The following is an 18,785-nucleotide window of genomic DNA, read 5'->3' as shown; positions in this document are numbered from 1 at the left end:
GAGGAGAGGAGGAGAGAAAAGGAGGAGTAGAGGAGGAGGAGAGGAGAGAAAAGGAAAAGGGTAGAGGAGGAGAGGAAAGGAGGAGAGGAGGAGGAGAGGAGAGGAGGAGAGGAGGAGGAGAGGAGAGGAGAAGAGAGGAGGAGAGGAGAGGAGAAGAGAGGAGGAGAGGAGAGGAGGAGGAGAGGAGAGGAGAAGAGAGGAGGAGAGGAGAGGAGGAGAGAAGCTTCCAGATTATCTTCTTTTCATGTGCTTTGATGAGATTACTGCAGCGCTCCTCAGACTATATCTATGATGCCTGTTTCAATCAAGGCTTTTTATGGCGTCTGACTGAAAGCAAAGAAGAGAGCCAAGAAAAATACAGCAGCCACAACAAAGCTCAACACAAGCAGAAACCAGAATCTCGCATGGTGCCTCTATTGTGCCTAATTTGGACTTTTTCTCTAATTAAAAAGTGATAGTACTGTGTTCTGTAAAACCTTCACAAACCTTCACAAGGGTGCGAGAGAAAGCCGTGATGTTTCCACCTCTTCTCTACATTGGTTGCTATTTTGTCTGAAATTTGACGGGGGTCATGTGACACTGTAACTCTTAATGTTAGTGAAGGATAAAGTGTGAGTTACTCATCTCTTTAGCCTGCTGACTTTTCAGGATATACAAACAACTCATATTATTTTGACTTAAAAAACATAGACAGATTGATGCCTGAGAATCAAACATGAACTGTAATTATTGTGGTGTAAATTGCTGAATTAGGTCACTGATTTCCAAAAGGGAGATTTGTAGGGAGTATGTGAGAGTTCTCAGGTGAGATTCCTGCTCTCTCTTTCCACTGTGCGCTCTTTTATTGTAATCTTCAGCTCAAAGCTCGAGGTGTTTCTCCTCTTCAAATAAACACCTGAAGAGAAAAAGTGCTTTTTAACCCCTCGTGTCCCCCACTCCCTCTCCCGCTGGCACTTTCCCACCATGCGCCGTTCTTTGCTAACTAGAGAGGACAGCCAGTCGAAGTGACCCGCCTTCAGCCTGCTGTTGTGCCTGTTCTTGGTTTCTATTTTTAAAATCAACGCACACACTCACACACCATTTAGCCCGTGCGGTAATGACAGAGGCAAACAGCACAAATGGATGTGTTAAAGGGCAGGGAGAGGAGTAGCAGCCTTCTTTTCTTCGATTTTTTTGGTTTTCATGACTTTCGTGACTGCGAGGTCTGCGGGGTGGAAATGAACAGATCATTTTCATTCCAGCAGTGCACGTCTGTACATTTGTGTGTGTGTGTGTGTGTGTGTGTGTGTGTGTGTGTGTGTGTGTGTGAGAGTTTGAGCTTCAAAGTGAACAGCGATACATGTGACGCACTTCAAAGCCTCTTTTTTTGCTTTTCGGCTCGTAGTGTGCATTTGCATGTCGGCCTGGAGGACCGGGTAGCACAGCCTGGTAAAGTGGGCATAGACAGAGCCCCGCTAGCAGCAGCACACAAACAAACATGATTAGGATGTGGCAGAAACATAACCTCGACCTCAGGACTACAGAGCGCGGGCTGAGAAAGATGTCTGTTTGTGTAGGAGCTTATGCGATCGTCGCCGTGTTTCTCTTTCAATGAGCTCGGCTATGAGCTTGACTACTCATGCAGTAGCACTCTGTCTGCCCTGCAGCCTGGTGCAGAATGGCAAAGCAGCACCACGGGAAAATCAAAGGATGAAAAGGAAGAAGAAGAAGAAGAGGAAGATATTTAAGGTAGAGAACCCCAGCCTGAGGGTGTTTTTCTGTCAGGTTGGATTTCTTGGATGGTTGTGATTCGACATGAACAGATGTGAATGAATGAAGTGGATGTAAACACTGAGACAGGAGGGTGTGGCTCCACCTTCAACACTTTGTGATGAGAAGAAAGTACTAATTACTTCGATCTTCAGAATGACATAAATAGGTGAAAGAAGGCCTGACTGTGGAACAAATCCTAGTTGCACACTTTTCAAAGAATCACATTTTGCTCTACAAGCTAAAAACTAATCCTGCTTGGCATTAAAAGAAGACACGGAGAGGTGAAACACGAGCTCAATGCAGACCGATAAGGTTACAAAAAGTCAATGTTTATAGTCTCTACATGCAGCAGCTGCTCAAATGACATCACACATCTGCACACTGAGCTGCAATTTTTATTGAAAACAAAAATAACTCTACCGCTGAAGCAGATTCATCGTCATAACGTGATGATAGAGGGAGTGCATGACAAGGTTTTTGTTTTTTCCCAGGGCCCGTATTCAAAAAACAAAACAAAAATTAACAACATTTTTCAGAACCTTTGATTGGTTAATACAAACATATAGAAAGTTAAACATAGATTCTAGTCGGACATTGTGTGTAATTATGAACTTTGAAATGATTATCTGTGTGATAATATGAGTCGAACATATTCTTCATGTCGTGTTTGGAGAACAGGTTTCTGTTTTCTCCTCAGCTTGAGAAGTCCTCCTGCTGTTAGAAGTCCTCCTCACTGTTTTACACCTCACGAGCTCTTTAAAGGGCGACGACACTCTGTGTAAATAACTTTCATCTTTTCAAGGATTTAGTCTGAACTTTGAGGGGAAATTCTTAGGAAAATGTCCTGATGAAAAGAATTGTATTAGAATTTGGTCACTCGGAGAAACTCTTAATACTTCGGAGGCTTTGTAAATACGGCACAGAGGCTTTACACGTTTCAATAAGGTTGAGTAGAAATTAAGGACAGGATGTGAGTGCCAATTCATCCTTATGAAACTTGATTACATCCCTGTGGCTTCTGGGGAAGTTTTGAAATAGAAGCCCTGATAGTGGGAGACTTTATTGAGTTGCATTATGGGAAATGGGGAGCTTGATCTGGTTAAGAAAGCTTGGCCTGTGCTGCCATAATTCTGTTTGTGTTTTGCCGCAGTTGTTAGTGTCTTCCTATTTCCTGCAGACATCCCCGTGTGTCCAAAGAATCTTTTCAGTGATTCATATCCGAAACGCTTCCAGATCGGCACGTGCCTCACTTCAGCTCTTAGAATGAAATGCTGTCCAACAATCACAAAGAGAGAAATGTGCTGCGGGAGAAGCACAATTCCTCCAGCCACAGCAGCAGCTCAGCTGTGAGGCCTGCTGCAGCGCTCCGAGGCTCGCTCTATCTCCACCCGTACATCTCGCTCTCTTGCGTTTGTTATCGTCAATTCTATCGGCGAGCTAAACACAACACGTTCAGAGAGTATTCTCTGTAGGCTTTCAAAAGGCATTCAAAACCATTGAGAAGTATCACGTGTGCCTAAAAGGAGGTTCCTTTTGTCATGCCTTTACCTGTAATGTCGGGTTTCTGCGGCATGAAGAACTGATAGAAGGTCGGCTCCGACAAGCCCTTGACGTTGCGTGCAGTGATTTCCACTTCGTATCTGGTGTTCCACTGCAGCGGCTGCAGCATCGCAAAATCATTCGCTCCTGGTACCAACTTGGTCATCCACTGCTCCTCTTTATCCTGAGAGGACAGAAACAAAGGAAGGCAGGAGAGAGGAAAGTAAAAAACAGGCCTCATACACTTGATTAAATACCTTTAAACGATGCGCTACATTTCATTTCCGTCTGCGAGCATCAAAGCAGAGCAGAGGTTTTGTTGTGTTTCGTGATAAACAACAGCTTTGTGTGTTTAATCTGGGGATTCGGAGGGTTACCGCAATCAGAATTGGAGTTGCAGTTGTGAAACGCCCACGCAGCTGCACTTGTATAAAAGAAAGGGTAATCCTCTGTTTCTACTCAAGTTCACACAAGTTCTCTGATACCTTTCTGTTCCTTTGTGGCCTCTTTTTCTTTTTTTTCCCCTTCCTTACATCATCCCTCTCTTTTCACAACTTTCTCTCCCTCGTCCCCTTGAGATGACTGAAAACAAAAGGAGGGAAACTGAAGAGTCAGGCTGCCAGCTCTGCGCTGAGAGGACGCCAAACGAATCGGAGAACGTGTTCCGATCTTTATTTCAGTCCTTACCAATTTTAGACCAAAGACTACGCTCGAGTAGTCAACATGCAGATCACAGACGTAAGTAACATTTGTCTGACTGTGTGTTTGTGTGTGTGCATCTTCTAGTCTATGTCTGTCCCAATGGAGTACACTCTTCAGTCCTTCATTTCAGATCACAGCCTGAATATAATATGTTGTTTAGGCTCATGTTTCAGAAGAAAACCAAGGTGCCTTCAACTTTAAATGGCAAGCAGGGGCGACTCCCCTTGTTGCAAAAATGACTGAATAATGTTGATACAGATGTGTCGGTGAAATGCTGGTGGACTGATCATCTGCTGGTTGATCAGCTGGTTTTTGTACTTCAGATGAGGCATTTGACTACTTTTTCTTTCCACATAACCACACTAAATGTTTCCCTGAGAACAGCATAACAGAGAATATCCCGTCTCTGCAACAGTGCAAATATCTCTTCATAGAGATAAATATGATCCCCACTGGCTTTTCATGTTGTTGATTATGAAGCTTATTGGTGTAAATGAGACAATAAATCAAGCTATGCTTTAGGGATGGTTGAAAAGTTGCAACTATTACAACCTGGCAACTAGGACAGAAGCACCACAGAGTCTATCCAACCGGCGGCCCAAATACGGCCAAAATGGCAAAGGCCAAAAAATGAAGGCTTCAAACCGGGCTTTAAAAACCAAACAGGCAAAGTCATGCCAACTTTTTTGGAAGAGCTTCTGTGTCTGCTGAGGTCAGAAGATCAGCAGGCTGTGAAGCATCCTCCTTTGCTTCCCGGCACACATCCAGAGTTCTTTGCTGAGACTCTTGGACTCTCCTTTCCACGGCGTGCGTCTTCATCTGCAGCAGCATTATTTTAAATCGCTGTCCCTCTCTTAGTGAGGCACACAAACGCCTGCTTGGACACACTAGCACTGGGCAGAAAGGAGATTTGGACCAACCCAAATCCACTTAGCCCCGTCGAGAGTCTTTGTAAGAGTGCCATCTATTCTGCTTCCTGGCCTCATCTCAGCCGCTCGCCTTATCTTGTGAGTTTAAGCTGCTTTTTTTTAATTTTACACACACTCACACAAAATCAACTACTTCAATGGATGACTGCGTTCTGAGCGCTTTGTGTGTTCTCTCATTTAAATCCTGAATTGTCGGTGACATAAGGAGAGAAAAATAGACATTTTCAAGCAGAACATTATTCATTTTGCCACCAACGCAGCCACTCAGCTCGGCGGGTGGGAACCTATCAGGCTGGTGAGTCGTGCACACTCGACCACGAGGAGGTGCCACTTCCTGTGTCGCTATTGTGACAACCACAATGTGTGGTTCCGAGCTATTTTGGTGTCTTTTATGGGAGACATAAATACATGCGCACACACACACACACGCACACGCACGCGCGCGCACACACACACACACACACACACACACACACACACACACACACACACACACACACACACACACACACTCATTCTGTGCATGTATACATTACATGCACAGAATGAAAAAAATAAACACCCTCCCACAATTGTGCAGTCCTCGTTTTAATAAGTTACAGAGCGGGAGAAATTTGGGTCAGAGGTCTGATGTTTTTGGGAAAAAGAAAAAGAATCCTTCAAGGGGTGAAGTGGATAAGAAGACAACAACAGGATGTGTGTATAAAGAGCTTTTCTATCCTTTACACAATTCAAAACGCTCTCTTTATCACACATTCACACACTGATGGGAGAGAGCTATGAGCTACTGTATGCTAAACAACATCTGGCCCAGTAATAGTCACACTTCACTTAGAATATATAATTCATCAGTATCTTATTTTCGTCCATGTACATACTTTTTGTGCAGACCTTGAACACATGTTACTTACCCTTTGCTGATTCTAAAACAGCGATAACGCCCTGAGAGTTTTTGATCCTCTCTACAGTGTCTCACCTTCAAAAAACAGAAACACTACCCTGTGAATCCATTTCTGTCTTTTGCTCCTCAAACTGAAGCTCCCAGGTAACTGACTTCAGACTGTGTCCGCTTCAGACTTTTAGGTTCAAATATGCAACTTCAAAGAGTTTCAGGGGAAAAATGATGTGAACATGGACTGTCAAAGGTTGTCAAACTAATTATTATCATCCTTGAATGTTCTTATATTTCCTGCCGTTTCATGACTCAGATTCAATAATCCAGACGAGATGACAGTGTAATCCGAGAACAGCAGCCTCAGTGTTACTCACAGTCTTGTACTTGACGATGTATTCCACGATGGGCATCCCTCCGTCGTCCTGCTTGACCAACCCCAGTCTATACGCCTTCCCCATCCCTCTCTGCCCGTGGACCGCCGGCGGACTTGGCTCTCCTGAGGGAGATACGAAGAGGAGGTTTCAGCAGAGATGCAAAACAATATATCCTTTGTCTGTCTGTGTGAGTGTGTGTGTTTTGTTTGTTCCAAAGGAGGGCAGCAGGTGCCATTGTGAGATATGAGATAAGGACGTAGAACAAGGAGAGAGAGCTTTAAAGCTGAATTAAATTCATATTCCGAGGTGGCTCCCACTGCCCAGCTGTAACTAATGTTGACTGCAGGTTCTTATTATTCTGTGTATTTTTGCTAATTAGGACTTCTAGAAAGCATTCATCCTCAGGAGGAGCATATAAAAGTATTTTTCGCGATAGCCTCACCTGGATTTACTGCGATGCCGCTGAGCCAGACTGCCAGAATAAATAAAATGCTTATCATAAAAGCCCTGCAGTATATAACTTTTAACGCTGCACTTTTACCTCAGGACACAAATTTGACAGGATCTATTCCGAGCTCTAATAATCTGGATTCATATCAGTGAAATATGAGGAGGCCATAACAGTCAAACATAAGCACGCACGAGCTCTGCGAGATGGCAAATCGGTCTTATTTCAGAGAGGAGCCTCCAATAGGTTCTGAAAATGTTTGCTTCTATCAACGCAAATACTCTTTGATAGCTGTTTTATCCGCCCTCACTGGCCCATTTTCAAAGACTTGCCATCTTCATACATCAAGGTTTGCACTTGATGCTTACCCCAGCGTATGTGTAATCCATAAAAGCAGCAACAATCACCAGTTTAACCAGTTGAATTGAAGCAACGAAAATGCAGTGATGAGTTAAAGGGATTATGACTCGAAGCATATGTAAGTGGCTTTCAAAATAAATCTAAAAATCCCTTTTAGGTTAGCTTTCATCCTGTACACTTGTGTTGTAACTCATTCAGAGGCATCAGAGTGTATTTCCGTACATTTTTCTAACCAGCTCAAAACTCCTCACTGGAGCTTTGAAGGCGACTCGGGGACTTACGGATGGGTAACGTCTGGAAGGACTCCATGTGGCTGAACTCTCCCTGACCCTTCCCGTTGACAGCTGCCACTCGGACCTCGTACGTCGTGTTGGGCTCGAGTCCTGTCAGCACCACCGTCGCTGCAGAGGGAGACAGGAGCAGAGGTTATGTAGATGATGAAAGTAGGAGACCACAAAGGGAGGGTTTCCAGTGGATGACTCTGAAATATTGCAGGAATTAGAAGCAGCGTTTCTCTAAAAAGCCAAATTTATTAAAACGTCTACCACACCATCCTGATGAGTGACAGATCATTCAGAACTCATTCACAGGTCTGATTGCAGTACTTCATCGTGTAGCACGTCGCAAGATCCCCAGCTCTATCATTAACCTGTTTCCTGTGAACCGCTACGTTTCACATTTAAACAGTTCTCACACTTATTCAGTTTTTTTAGACTTGTGTTGGTAAGAAATGCTGATCTTTCATTTCATGCTGTGACTTTATTTCTCCTGATGGCAATTAAAAAGTTGACATTGTGCTTGTGGTTAAAACACTTAATTGAAGAACTTGCTACATCTTTTGGACTTATTTCTGAGGACCTTTTCAGGTTCCACGTGATAATTATCCTCTGGCACATGTTAGGTCTACAGAGGAATGGTTTTCCCAGCGTGCTGTGGATGACTTTGACTGATTCCTTTCGAGTTCAAGTGAAGTGGAAGGACTGCGAGGCAGACCATACGTCCTCACATCATGGCTCTTGAGGCTGAATAGGATTTTGTTTAGAATCTCCTCAGAAGAGAAAAGAGGTTGCATTTATTTAAAGGTCAGTATACTGGATAGTTCAAATATCTCTTTAAGACTAAAGGTTAAGTATGTTTAAATGGAAAAACTCGCAGGTTGGGCAGATGACAACAAAGACATTTTCTTTATTGTCACCTCGAGTTCCCCTTGTAGCCTGATTCTGTGTCCATATATTACAGGCCCCTCTCCCTCCTCTCAGACCTGCAGGTCCAGTCGCTGAAATCTCTGACATAATTAGGACCAGTTTACATGTTTGAAACACTTTTAAAAGTCAACCACGGTGGACATTGCTCTCACCTCTCACTGCTCCCTAAATACTCATGTTGTAGCACACAGACAACTTTATGCTCTTTGAAAGTTTCTTGACTGGAGAATAACCCACAGAAAGCTGATAGTATTCAAAGAGGGGGTAGAAGAAATCTTTTCAGAACATCGTGCATGGCGATACTAAAGGCAGTGTACAATCTGATGCTTCTCATTGTAAAACGCATCATCTATGAAAGTAAAGAGGAAGGTTCGTTATCAGAGCACATTACAGATCCTATTTCTGTCCTTTACTTACTCCCGCCATTTACATAACCTTCGCTCTGCAGAGAGGCAGCACACACTCTGCAGCACAATGAGCTTGAGTGAAAGCAGTTGTTTTTGTCAGTCTGTACAAATTAAATACTTAAATGGTAATAGGTGCTTTTGCTGTTCTTTAGTCTTGGAATTGAAAACAACTTTTGCTATTCACAGCCGTGCCGGTTTACTTTCCAGGCCATAAGCAGACATTTCAATTTGGGCGAAAGCATTGGAACGGAGCGAGTCCAGGCTTCTCATTATGTTGAAGGGTTTATTTGGTGAGGATCTTCTGCTGAGGAGGTCTGAAGTGGATTCTATGATTAGATGAGAGCACTTAGCTGCTTGTAATGAGTCTGTTTCACAATTTTAATAATTTGTTTGAATCTTGGGAAAGGGTCGTAATTAACCAAACAGCCAGATTTATTTTTGAAGTACTGGTCCAGATGTTTTCTCCTTTTCTGTTTTACTGCGTATCCCTCCTTCTTTCTTGTTTTTAAAGGTTTATTTTGGGGCTTTTATTTCGAGGTAGATCAGTGGATACAGTCAGAAATACAGAAGACAGAGAGTGAGGACGGACATGCAGGACAGGAGCCACAGGTCGGATTTGAACTGAGATTTTTTTTCCTTTGATAACTTTGTTGCAGATTCAGAGACAATAAAACCTCCAAAGGCCTCCTACATTGCTCCCAGAGGCCAATATCAAACATCAGTCTTCATTCCCTGAAACAAACAGTGTGTAGCTCTTCTGTGTCACTTGTTGTAAATTCAAGGAGTACATCATATGAAATATTAGCAAAGACCACTCACTCTGTACGCTGTGTGACTTGACGGCCCTCCAGTCCTGTGAGGCCACCTCCTTGTACTGGACCAGGTAGTAGCTGATGGGCACGCCGCCGTGCGAATCAGGCTTCATGAAGGTCACAGTGGCTAAGCGCTGGGAGACCGCTGAGAGACGAACTGAGTATGGATTTGATGGTACATCTGGTAGGACAAAATAAAATATATCAAACACGGAGTGCAAGGGAACCACTTTATTGTCGTTAATCTAAAAATCCCACAACTTTTACAAATGAAAGCTGGACTGCTCCTGAGTGACTGTTGGAAAAAAAAAATCAAGGCCAACGTCAACAATAGACAGCTCCTTCCTTCAAGTTGACGCTAAGAGAGAAATGAACCCGGTAACACGAGGCTGAGTTCATTTCACGTATTACACACACCATTGATTTATTGCCCCTCATTATTGAAAGTGGATGCATCGATCCCTGGCTAACCTGCATCTGCTTTACAAAGTTTTTATCAGGGACGTTTACAGCGTAGAAAGTTGCAGTTACGTGTTGTGGCCACACATTGTTGATTACATGGCGTGTCAGTATCATCCAAAAATCCTTTAAACCCTCTGTGCCAACAAAAGACTTCTTTTCTTTCTATGACAACAGCCATATGTTTAGCATGATTTACAAGAAGAGAGAGGAGGAACTAAAGAGAAGGGAAGAACTGAATTGTCATGATAAGTTTTGTAACAGCACATCATCATTTCACACATTTAACATCCCTGAACCTCCCTGAGCTGAAACATAAAGCTATCCTTGGATTTCAGTAAAAAAAAACAAAAAAAAACAGATGTGTCCGGATGTTGTTCTGAAGGTTGAAATCATCATTTCTGCTGTTTTTACACACGCAGTCTTGAACTTTGAAGACAGTGTCCGAGCGGCTTCCTGTGGAGATCACATCTCTTGAGACTCCATTACTGACCCGAACCTCAACAACTGCTTTAGTGTGTGTCTCTGTGTAGAATCCTTCGAGTCAAAACAACTTCCCAAACGCATTGTTTCCTCCAAGACTACATATTAGGTCAGCTTTTTCTCTCTACTTTTCTCCTCAGCCAGAGCAATTCAATCTGCACTAAAGATAATTGGACTGCACTATTGTGTATTAGCCTGAGCTCCCCGTAAATTAGGGGGTACTTCAGTAAATAGCGAGAGGTATGGTAAATCAGCTGGCACTATTTGAGATTAGGCGAGGCTCAGTAGGGGCCTTGGCGCTGTAGAGGAATCTATTTTCGGGAGAATTGCAAATGAGGCTGTTAGCGTTAGTAGGGAGGTAGAGGGTTACACAGAAGTTGAACGGTTGGAGTTACTGTGAGAGCAGCGATTTGGAAAAAGGTGCCAGTTCCCTGACTCATCACATTTGGGACTTCATACTAAGTCACCAATCTTATTAGTTCAGGTAAAGGCGACACAGATCTGTTCACTCACCTGCTTGTGCCAGAATAAACTCCTGGTATCGGACTCCGATGTTGTTCCTGGCTGTGCAGTTGTAGCGGCCAAAGTCCCTGTCGGACATCGGAGTGACCTGCAACCAGGAGAGAAAAGCCAAGAGGAACAGAAAAAATAAACACATGAGTCTTCTATCTCTCCAACCAGAAGAGTGACGTTCCTGTCAGACTAAAGGCCTTCTACCCACCTCCAGCACAGACTTGCCCTCTGCGCTGTGGACCCGCGTGTTGGCTGTCCCCTCTGCAGAGATGGTGAAGCGTTCTCTCCTCCACAGCATGGTGGCGGGAGGGTTGGACATGACGTCACAGCTGATGTTCACCGGGTTGCCCTCCCACGAGTAGAAGATGGTGTGGTTGGTCAGGAACTTTGGTATATCTGTAACATCAAATATGAATCTGACACCGGCTTCATTTACTCTGTGAATCAGCTCTTGCGCTCAAACAAAAGCGAAACCGCTTTAAAAGTCGTTGCTGGCATGTTTGGAAATTGTGTCAGCCAAGATTCAGAGGTGAGGCGGCACTGGATGATCAAAGACATGAAAAAGACTTGCTGAGGCTTAACGTGAAAAAATCCTCAAAGGTAGCAGAGAAAGCGTGTTATTAAGTGCAGCGTTAAACTCAATTGATTGACGTCATGCTGGTGAGGGAAAAAGAGACCTTTGTTATGATCATCTCCCTGGGCAATAAAACAAATGATGTAAACAGCATTTGCCCCGGAAAATAACGAAGAGCCACAGCGGACGGCGGCGTGTGGATTTCTTTTGGCCCAGTCAGCCCAGCTCAGCCGGAGAGACGCATTATGGTTGTTTTATGCTCGCTTGCAGGATTCCATTAAAGAGATTGATGCCTGGCGCTCTGTCACAGCTGAGGACGCGTTATCCCCTCGCAGCCTGCAGTGACTTAGTAAATGAGTTCATTAGCTCGGTGGCACACTCGCACTCTGCCCGTGTGTGTCTCTGCAGAGTGGGAGTCGAGACTCACAGCAACTTGTCAGCAAAACAAGTTTACAGTGAAATGACAGCAACTTTGCCTCCTGGTTTTAAAGTGGCTGACTGCATGTGTGATTTGTTTTCTTGACATGGAGGATGCCATTAAACTTCCCCCAGAAATGTCAACTTTTCAAGACGTATGCAAAACAGGTTTTGAAGGAAATCCATGAACCTAAAAAGTCACCTCAGTCTCAGGAGGAGAAAATTGGTTTCCACATGACAGAGATACACGATCCGTGTTTCCCCTCCTCACTGTCTCTGGGAATGGATTTGTTTTTCTACCCTCTTTGTTTGTTGTTCAAGGTGGAAATGCTTCTGTTAACACGAAAATTGTCTTTCCATCGGTCTCATTCAGACGCTCTCATAATGAACCTAATCATTTCAGGGCCAAAATGGAGGTCTTTGCTTCAGAGCTCATTAGGCAGGGGATCGCCCGCTCCAAATAATCCCAAACAAGCAGCGCTGAGGGATGGGCACACTCGTCAGGAAGTAGGGGAGCTGAAACCCAAGGCCATGCATGATATCCGCTCACTAATTAACCCTTCTTAAAGCTGTGTGAGGAGAAATGTTTATTATAATGTAATGATCTTGAGGAAGAAAAGCTGCCGGTGTGGAAAGAATTATAAGAGCACGGTTGAACTTTTGAACTCGAAGAAGACTTCAGGCGATCACGTGCTTCCTGAAAAGTGGCTGATTTGACGGCCTAAAAGTGTTTCACATTACGGATCCGATGGCACTAATAGACAGAGGAGCAGGGAGGGGAGAGGAGGGGATGGTGGGGTTATTTCAGTTGAACAGTTCTCAGTATGTGATGTCTTCATTTCAGCCGCTGATAAATCTGCACAACTTATCGTTTTCCTTCTCCCGCAACACGACAGACACATCAAAAATGACAAATGTGTGGCATTGGCTTACTTACACAGTTCTAATATTGACGGATTCAAAATCATAATGGGTCAATCTGTTTATGTCATGACTGTAGTCGACAACTCTTTCAAATGTAAGAGCTCATAAGATGCTAATCAGTTAATAAATCGTAATAATCTCATGCTGAAGGGTCAGGAGAGAGACTCCGCTAGGAGCTAAGCTGAAGGTCAGCTTCTGTTTAATGATCAGTGTTACCATATATTAAGTGGTGTATTATGAATGTACAGCATGTTATTGAGTCATCAGTAGCAGAGCCACACAGGTGTTTCCATTAAACTCCTCTGATTGGCCCCCTGGAGACGGCGTGTGCGGCCTAATTAACAGGTAAATGGAAACAGCTGCGTGAGTGTGACGGGACCTTTACGAGCCGGGAAACACCACTCACACTCGATGTCCAGGAACATGCTCTTCTGATGACCTCCGATCCTGCTCAGCGCCTCGCAGTCAAAGCGACCCAGGTCTGCGAGCCGCACGCCGCTGATGGTCAGCACCGACTTTCCATGGCGACCGCGGACTTCGAAACGCCCGTCCTGGCTCTGCAGACACAGCAAAACCTCTTTGTAAGATCTGACACTAAATCCCACAAACAGATCCATATTTCTCTGAATCGGGCCAGAGAAATTCTTTTTCAGATGTTTGTTTATGGAAACTTCCAGGTGATACAGAATTGGCATTTACATCCCTATAATTTTCTCACAGTACCTGCCCTTAATGAGAGGTTTGTTGTGTGAAATTATGAGCAAACACCAGCCAAACACAATCACTGAATGCAGGACAGCACGCAGACCTGGGGGAGACAGATTATAGATGGTGATGCTTGTGATTATGTAAAACAGAAGAAACGTTTAGAGGACAAACATAAAGGTTGCAAAACAAAGACTTTCCAGGGAAAAGGTCGAGAAAGTTTCTCGGCCAACTTTGTAACGACGGCCACTCGATCCATTTTGATCCCCCACCAGACCACCGTCACTTGTCAAACAGGAGTCAGGGTTAACGCAATAAACTGTCGATTTATTACAAGGTCATTACATCTCTATGAAGACAGATGGTTTCGATTTGAAGCAATGGGTCAATTACAGCAGACGAGGCTATCATTCCAGTAATCGACGTTCACTCGTAATGAGAAAAGACACACCCAAGGAGCATCTTTGTTGCAGACACATTCACAGACGGCAGCCTTAAAGATAACCTGAGTGACCCAGATAAAGTTCTGCTCCTGACGTGTTTGAGTGCCAGGAGACTGTGAACGGGTTTTTGTGATCAGAAGAAGTTGTGAAGGCCAAACACATTAGCTAAGACTGTTCTTCAACCTTTTTCAATATAAAATAGATTCATGATTATTTGCTAAACACGAGTGATATTTCAACTAAGAGGAGGGTGTTTCATGTGTGTGTGTGTTTTTTTTTTATGTTTTAAGTAGTGGAATTTAAAACTGTATCTAGTTTTTACAGAAAGGTCAAGAAGCGTCTGACATCTGATGGAATTAAAATACTTTATCCAGGTTTAACTTCTACCAAATATATTTGATTGTTCTTAATTTTTCAACCAACTAAAATGCGATCCAATCAAGTTCTTCCAAACATCCCGCCTACTGTCTTGTGATTGGTTCTATCCTGTTTCAGATGGAAGAACGGCACACGCTGCTGAAGTTGTGTTTCATGGAGACAATTGAAAATGAAACCAAAGCTATCTCTACATGAAAACATGAACATGAACAAAACAAGTGCATAAAGACCGACTTATCGTCAGACAATGGAAGAAAAACAAAGATTCAGTCCAGGACAAAAAAAGAACCTAAAGACACATGATAAGCATCCATGTTCATATTTAGAGGAATGTGTGGTAGAGAAGTTGACTCGCTCCGCAGGCTAACCAGCACCATGAGTGGGAAACACAGATTGATTTGAGTTCATCTTATTATTCATAGAGTCGGAGAGGTCTTTTCAACACAAGTACCCATCATACAGCACATGGCATGCATTACACAGCTATCTATCTACCCCTGCCTCCGGAAACAGAAATACGTGACTATCAAATGTAGCAGCAGCATATCATGAGAGCGCTATCACTGCTAATAGCATGAAAATGGAGCGGCTTGTATAATCAGAGACACTCGTGCACACCGTGAAAAGATCCTATTAGGTGCTGACATGGATATGTTTTATGAACACTATCAGGATGTTTGAAAAGAGTGGGCGCTGCAGAAGCTTTTTATGGTCAAAATAAAAAGGATTGTGGACCTCTTTAGTCATTGAACTAACTTTTCTCTTTATTGCTGCCTGCTAATTAGGAAATGAAATCAACTTAGACAAACGGCTTTCATAGAGCGGAAAAAAAACCCAGACTTTATTTAGCTCAAGGGCTCACAGTTGATGTGGAATAACGCTCAAATTATTGGGTTTGAGTTTGTTCTTAATAAAAGGGATTACACATAAGTGCAGAGAGAGTGAAGCTGTTGAACTCAGGAACCCCCACAATGCTCTTGGAGGGGTTTGTTGTTTGTCATTCGCTCAGTAATTGTCATGACTGCTCGACCACACACTCAGAGGCTGTGAAAAAGGGGCTGGCATTGGCAAATCTGTGATCCTCATGACTGATGACTTGAAGCGTGGTCGATGTGATTTTAAGCATCTGTGATGGAACAGATGTCCCTGTATGCTCTCTGTAAACATTGTGGATATGTGACAGATCCATAAATATGTAAATCTTTAGATCATTTAGGATGAATAGCTTTGTCAATCTTCTTTGTATATTTAAATATCAGTGGTTATGTGTAAATATTCTGCACCTCTTCTTCATAGATCCCCCTGTAATGCCCTCCTGTCGCCTCCTCCTGCTTACACTCATTACGAGTCTGAGCCTCATAAGCCTCGGTCGTGAGGAGCCCTCTTCTGAATCACGCTCTCTTTATATTGTCACTTGTAGAGTGCTTAAACATTATGCTGTTTAGAATTGCTTATCTCTGCTCTTATCGGTTGCAACAGCGTCAACCAATGAGGTGAGGCGGCGTTTTAAAGGCTCTTTCTGCTGCCTTTGTGCAGCTGCTGCGGGCTGCGGTCAATGGGATCGGGAGGGCGTGCGTTGAATGGGAATGTCGAGGAATGGGTGGATGCGAGGTGGTAGAAGAGGAGAAGAAAAGGAGGAAATCTTCCAGAAGGGAGATCCTGAGTCAGGAAATTACTCGCTAACACCCCCCACCCCCCCTTTTTTCCCAACTGACAGGGCCCATCGAGAGACCAACTCGGGCCGTAAAGCACAGCCTGTTTGATATGCAGCTCAGTCCGACGACGAGGCAAGCGGCCAGACATGAACACAAAACCAGTGCACGTCTCTTCAGCTGCATCCTCCCTCACACACACTGTAAACACGTGAGCAGAAACCCAACATGACAGCAGCGAGATCAAGGAGACAACATGGCAAAGAGACGCGCAGGTTGATGGAATCGAGGCGCTGCAGGAGATGAAGGGAGACGCAGAAAATATGAAATCCCATCCATATCTGATCAATACCACCTCAAAACTAAAATACATGTGTGTTTCCATCGACATCATGAAACAGAATCTTAAACAGAATCTCTTAAAGGGGATTACGGAGACGTTCTCAGTGTTATTTCAGTTAAAATGCTGCTGAATTTTCAGATCTTAAAAATGTCAGCTGTAAATGTCAGCCAGAAGCAAACTGCAGTCCAACAGTTTTGTCGCAGAGGCGGAATATGTGGGGTTCATATTTGCACCACTTTAATAATTACTGTACCACTGTCATCCCCCAGACAACAACAAAATGACATTTAATAACTGCCTTCTGCTTCCAGGAAACACAGGCCAAACAAGGGGGTTTAACACAGGAAGCAACAGCAATCAAACAACACCATCATCCGTTTGTGCAGACAGACGGCTGCTTCTGTGAGCAGATATCGAAAAGAAAAAGGTTGACAAGCGTCTGAAAATGTGGCTCAGAAAAAAAAAGGTTTTATGACATCACAACATTTAGAAGTTTTGCACACATTGCTGATTAGAACATTTCTTAAGACGGCGTGGCGTTTTGTTTTCTCAAAGCACATTCAAGTATGTTACCATTAGCATACAGAAACCTAATATTTGACTTGTTTAAAGTTTATTGAATCACATTAAGTCAATCTTTCTAACAGTTATCTGTAAAAAAAAGAACAGGCTTCTAATATCCTCAGCTCTGCATGAATAGCACAAATGCTACGGTGCTAACCTCGCTCTTGGCAAAACAATACCGGAGGAGAGAAACTAAACCCTGCCTCAGTTCATAATTAAATTCCAGGAACTGCATCCCATTACGTTCTCTTACAGAGGGGTCAAGGTGTTAGTGAGTAAAGAATGAGAAGACTGGAAGCCGCATTACACGGTGAGTAGAACGAATCCCTTTCAAGCCTTCCAACCAGAGAGCGAGAGCGAGAGCGAGAGCGAGAGAGAGAGAGAGAGAGAGAGAGAGAGAGAGAGAGAGAGAGAGAGAGAGAGAGGAGTGGATATGCAGATTGGGGAGCAAATTGAGAGAGGAACATCCTCCCTTAAACCCAAATGACTGTGGCCATCCATCATTCCTGGCGCTGCGCGAGTCGTGTTTGTCTTTGCGTATGTTTAGGTGTGTTGGTTTGCACGATGCATTTCCATAATTGCATTTGCTGCGGGAGGAGAAGCACTTACTCTCATTTTCGGCTGTGATTTATCAACCCGAGCGATTCGAGCCAATGCACACATTCATTTATCTCGACGGTGACCTTTTTTCCAGAGCATATGAGCGGCTGCCATCTTTGTTTTTTTTCTTCTAACAGCTTCTGTGTGAAGCCCCCTTTCACCAGGAAAGCTATGATAGAGTTGTTCTTGTGATTTTGACATTGATGGCAGCTCCTTCTAGACTAATTACTTTTCAAAGAAAACGCGTCTGCCGCTCAGTCGGTTTCTGATTTGTGAGGCTGTTTTTGTGGACAAAGTGAATAATGAATGCTGAGACAGAGCGGAGTATGTTTGCAAATCATAACGCTGGATCACATCAAGCGTTGCAGAGTCAAAGCGTTGATGAAAGCGTCAACGTTTCACCCGAAAACTTCAAGATCAACTTTTAATTAAAGTTACACCGCCTGTAAACAAACAGGGAGCGAGGTGAGTGTGCATGTGCTGTTTGAGGCCTCTCACGTCACTAATAGAAGAAAAAAACATCCATTCATCGAATCATAAATGTAAATAACATCAGAATCTGCCTTTGACTGCCTGCAATTAATATCTCCTTTTACAGCACATCATGTTTGGCAGATGGCAAAGATTACGCCTCCTTTTATTTGGACAAGGACATAAAGTGCACAAGTAATCGTCTGATAATGACGGGTAGTTCCTTAAGTACAATCTCCAAGAAGCACTGCCAGTGACATAAGTCAAAACAAGTATTGAGTATTTGATGGTTTCTATGACGACCATAACGTAAGGAGTTGGTTCTGCAATGGTTCTATTGATTGTGAGAACTTTCAGTCTCCAATTCACTGATTTCATTCTCGACTGTATAATAAGAACGTCTTTAATTATCATCATTAAAAGTTTTTTTTATTAAAATAACTCACTGACAACTTGTCCAAATTTGTCTTTACATATGTCTGCTGTTTTATCTCTAAGGTCATTTTTTGCTAATGCCGCTAAAGAGAGCACACTTACTAAATAACTTCACATCTTTTCTTTTCTTCTTTTGATTGGACTTAGATTGAAAAATCTCCTCTTCCTCTGCTGTGCAGACAAACATGGTCACATGGTTGAACATGGTTCAATTCAACATCGTAAACAGTCCTTGACACACTGGCCCTTGTTCCACTTCAGATATGATGCCCACTCCCTCCATCACACAATGTCTCTCTAGTAAAGCCCCAAAGGCCCATAACGTAACGTTTAAGAGACAGTGGAGGTTGTTATTTCAAATGTTTCCCTCATCTCAAAGTGACTCCACTCCCTTGCAGGGA

The 18,785-nt window shown here is 43.4% G+C and overlaps 1 protein-coding gene across 2 annotated transcripts in view; it reads right to left on the bottom strand.

Moving 5' to 3' along the window:
- Positions 1–18,785, bottom strand: part of LOC306818475 (neural cell adhesion molecule 2-like) — a 363,832-nt gene that overhangs the window by 20,751 nt on the left and 324,296 nt on the right. For both annotated transcript variants that reach the window (XM_079336086.1, XM_079336087.1), the window contains 7 exons: positions 13,200–13,350; positions 11,087–11,274; positions 10,879–10,975; positions 9,431–9,604; positions 7,281–7,400; positions 6,192–6,313; positions 3,301–3,475 (listed from right to left, as the gene is read on the bottom strand). In XM_079336086.1, the coding sequence (XP_079192212.1) occupies positions 3,301–3,475; positions 6,192–6,313; positions 7,281–7,400; positions 9,431–9,604; positions 10,879–10,975; positions 11,087–11,274; positions 13,200–13,350 (1,027 nt within the window). The remainder of the gene's footprint in view (positions 1–3,300; positions 3,476–6,191; positions 6,314–7,280; positions 7,401–9,430; positions 9,605–10,878; positions 10,976–11,086; positions 11,275–13,199; positions 13,351–18,785) is intronic.

Source organism: Symphodus melops (genome assembly GCF_947650265.1).
Source record: "Symphodus melops genome assembly, chromosome: 23".
In the NCBI taxonomy this organism is placed as follows: Eukaryota; Metazoa; Chordata; class Actinopteri; order Labriformes; family Labridae; genus Symphodus; species Symphodus melops.
Note: the sequence above shows the minus strand (reverse complement) of the source record. Positions and strands in the feature narration are given on the sequence as shown.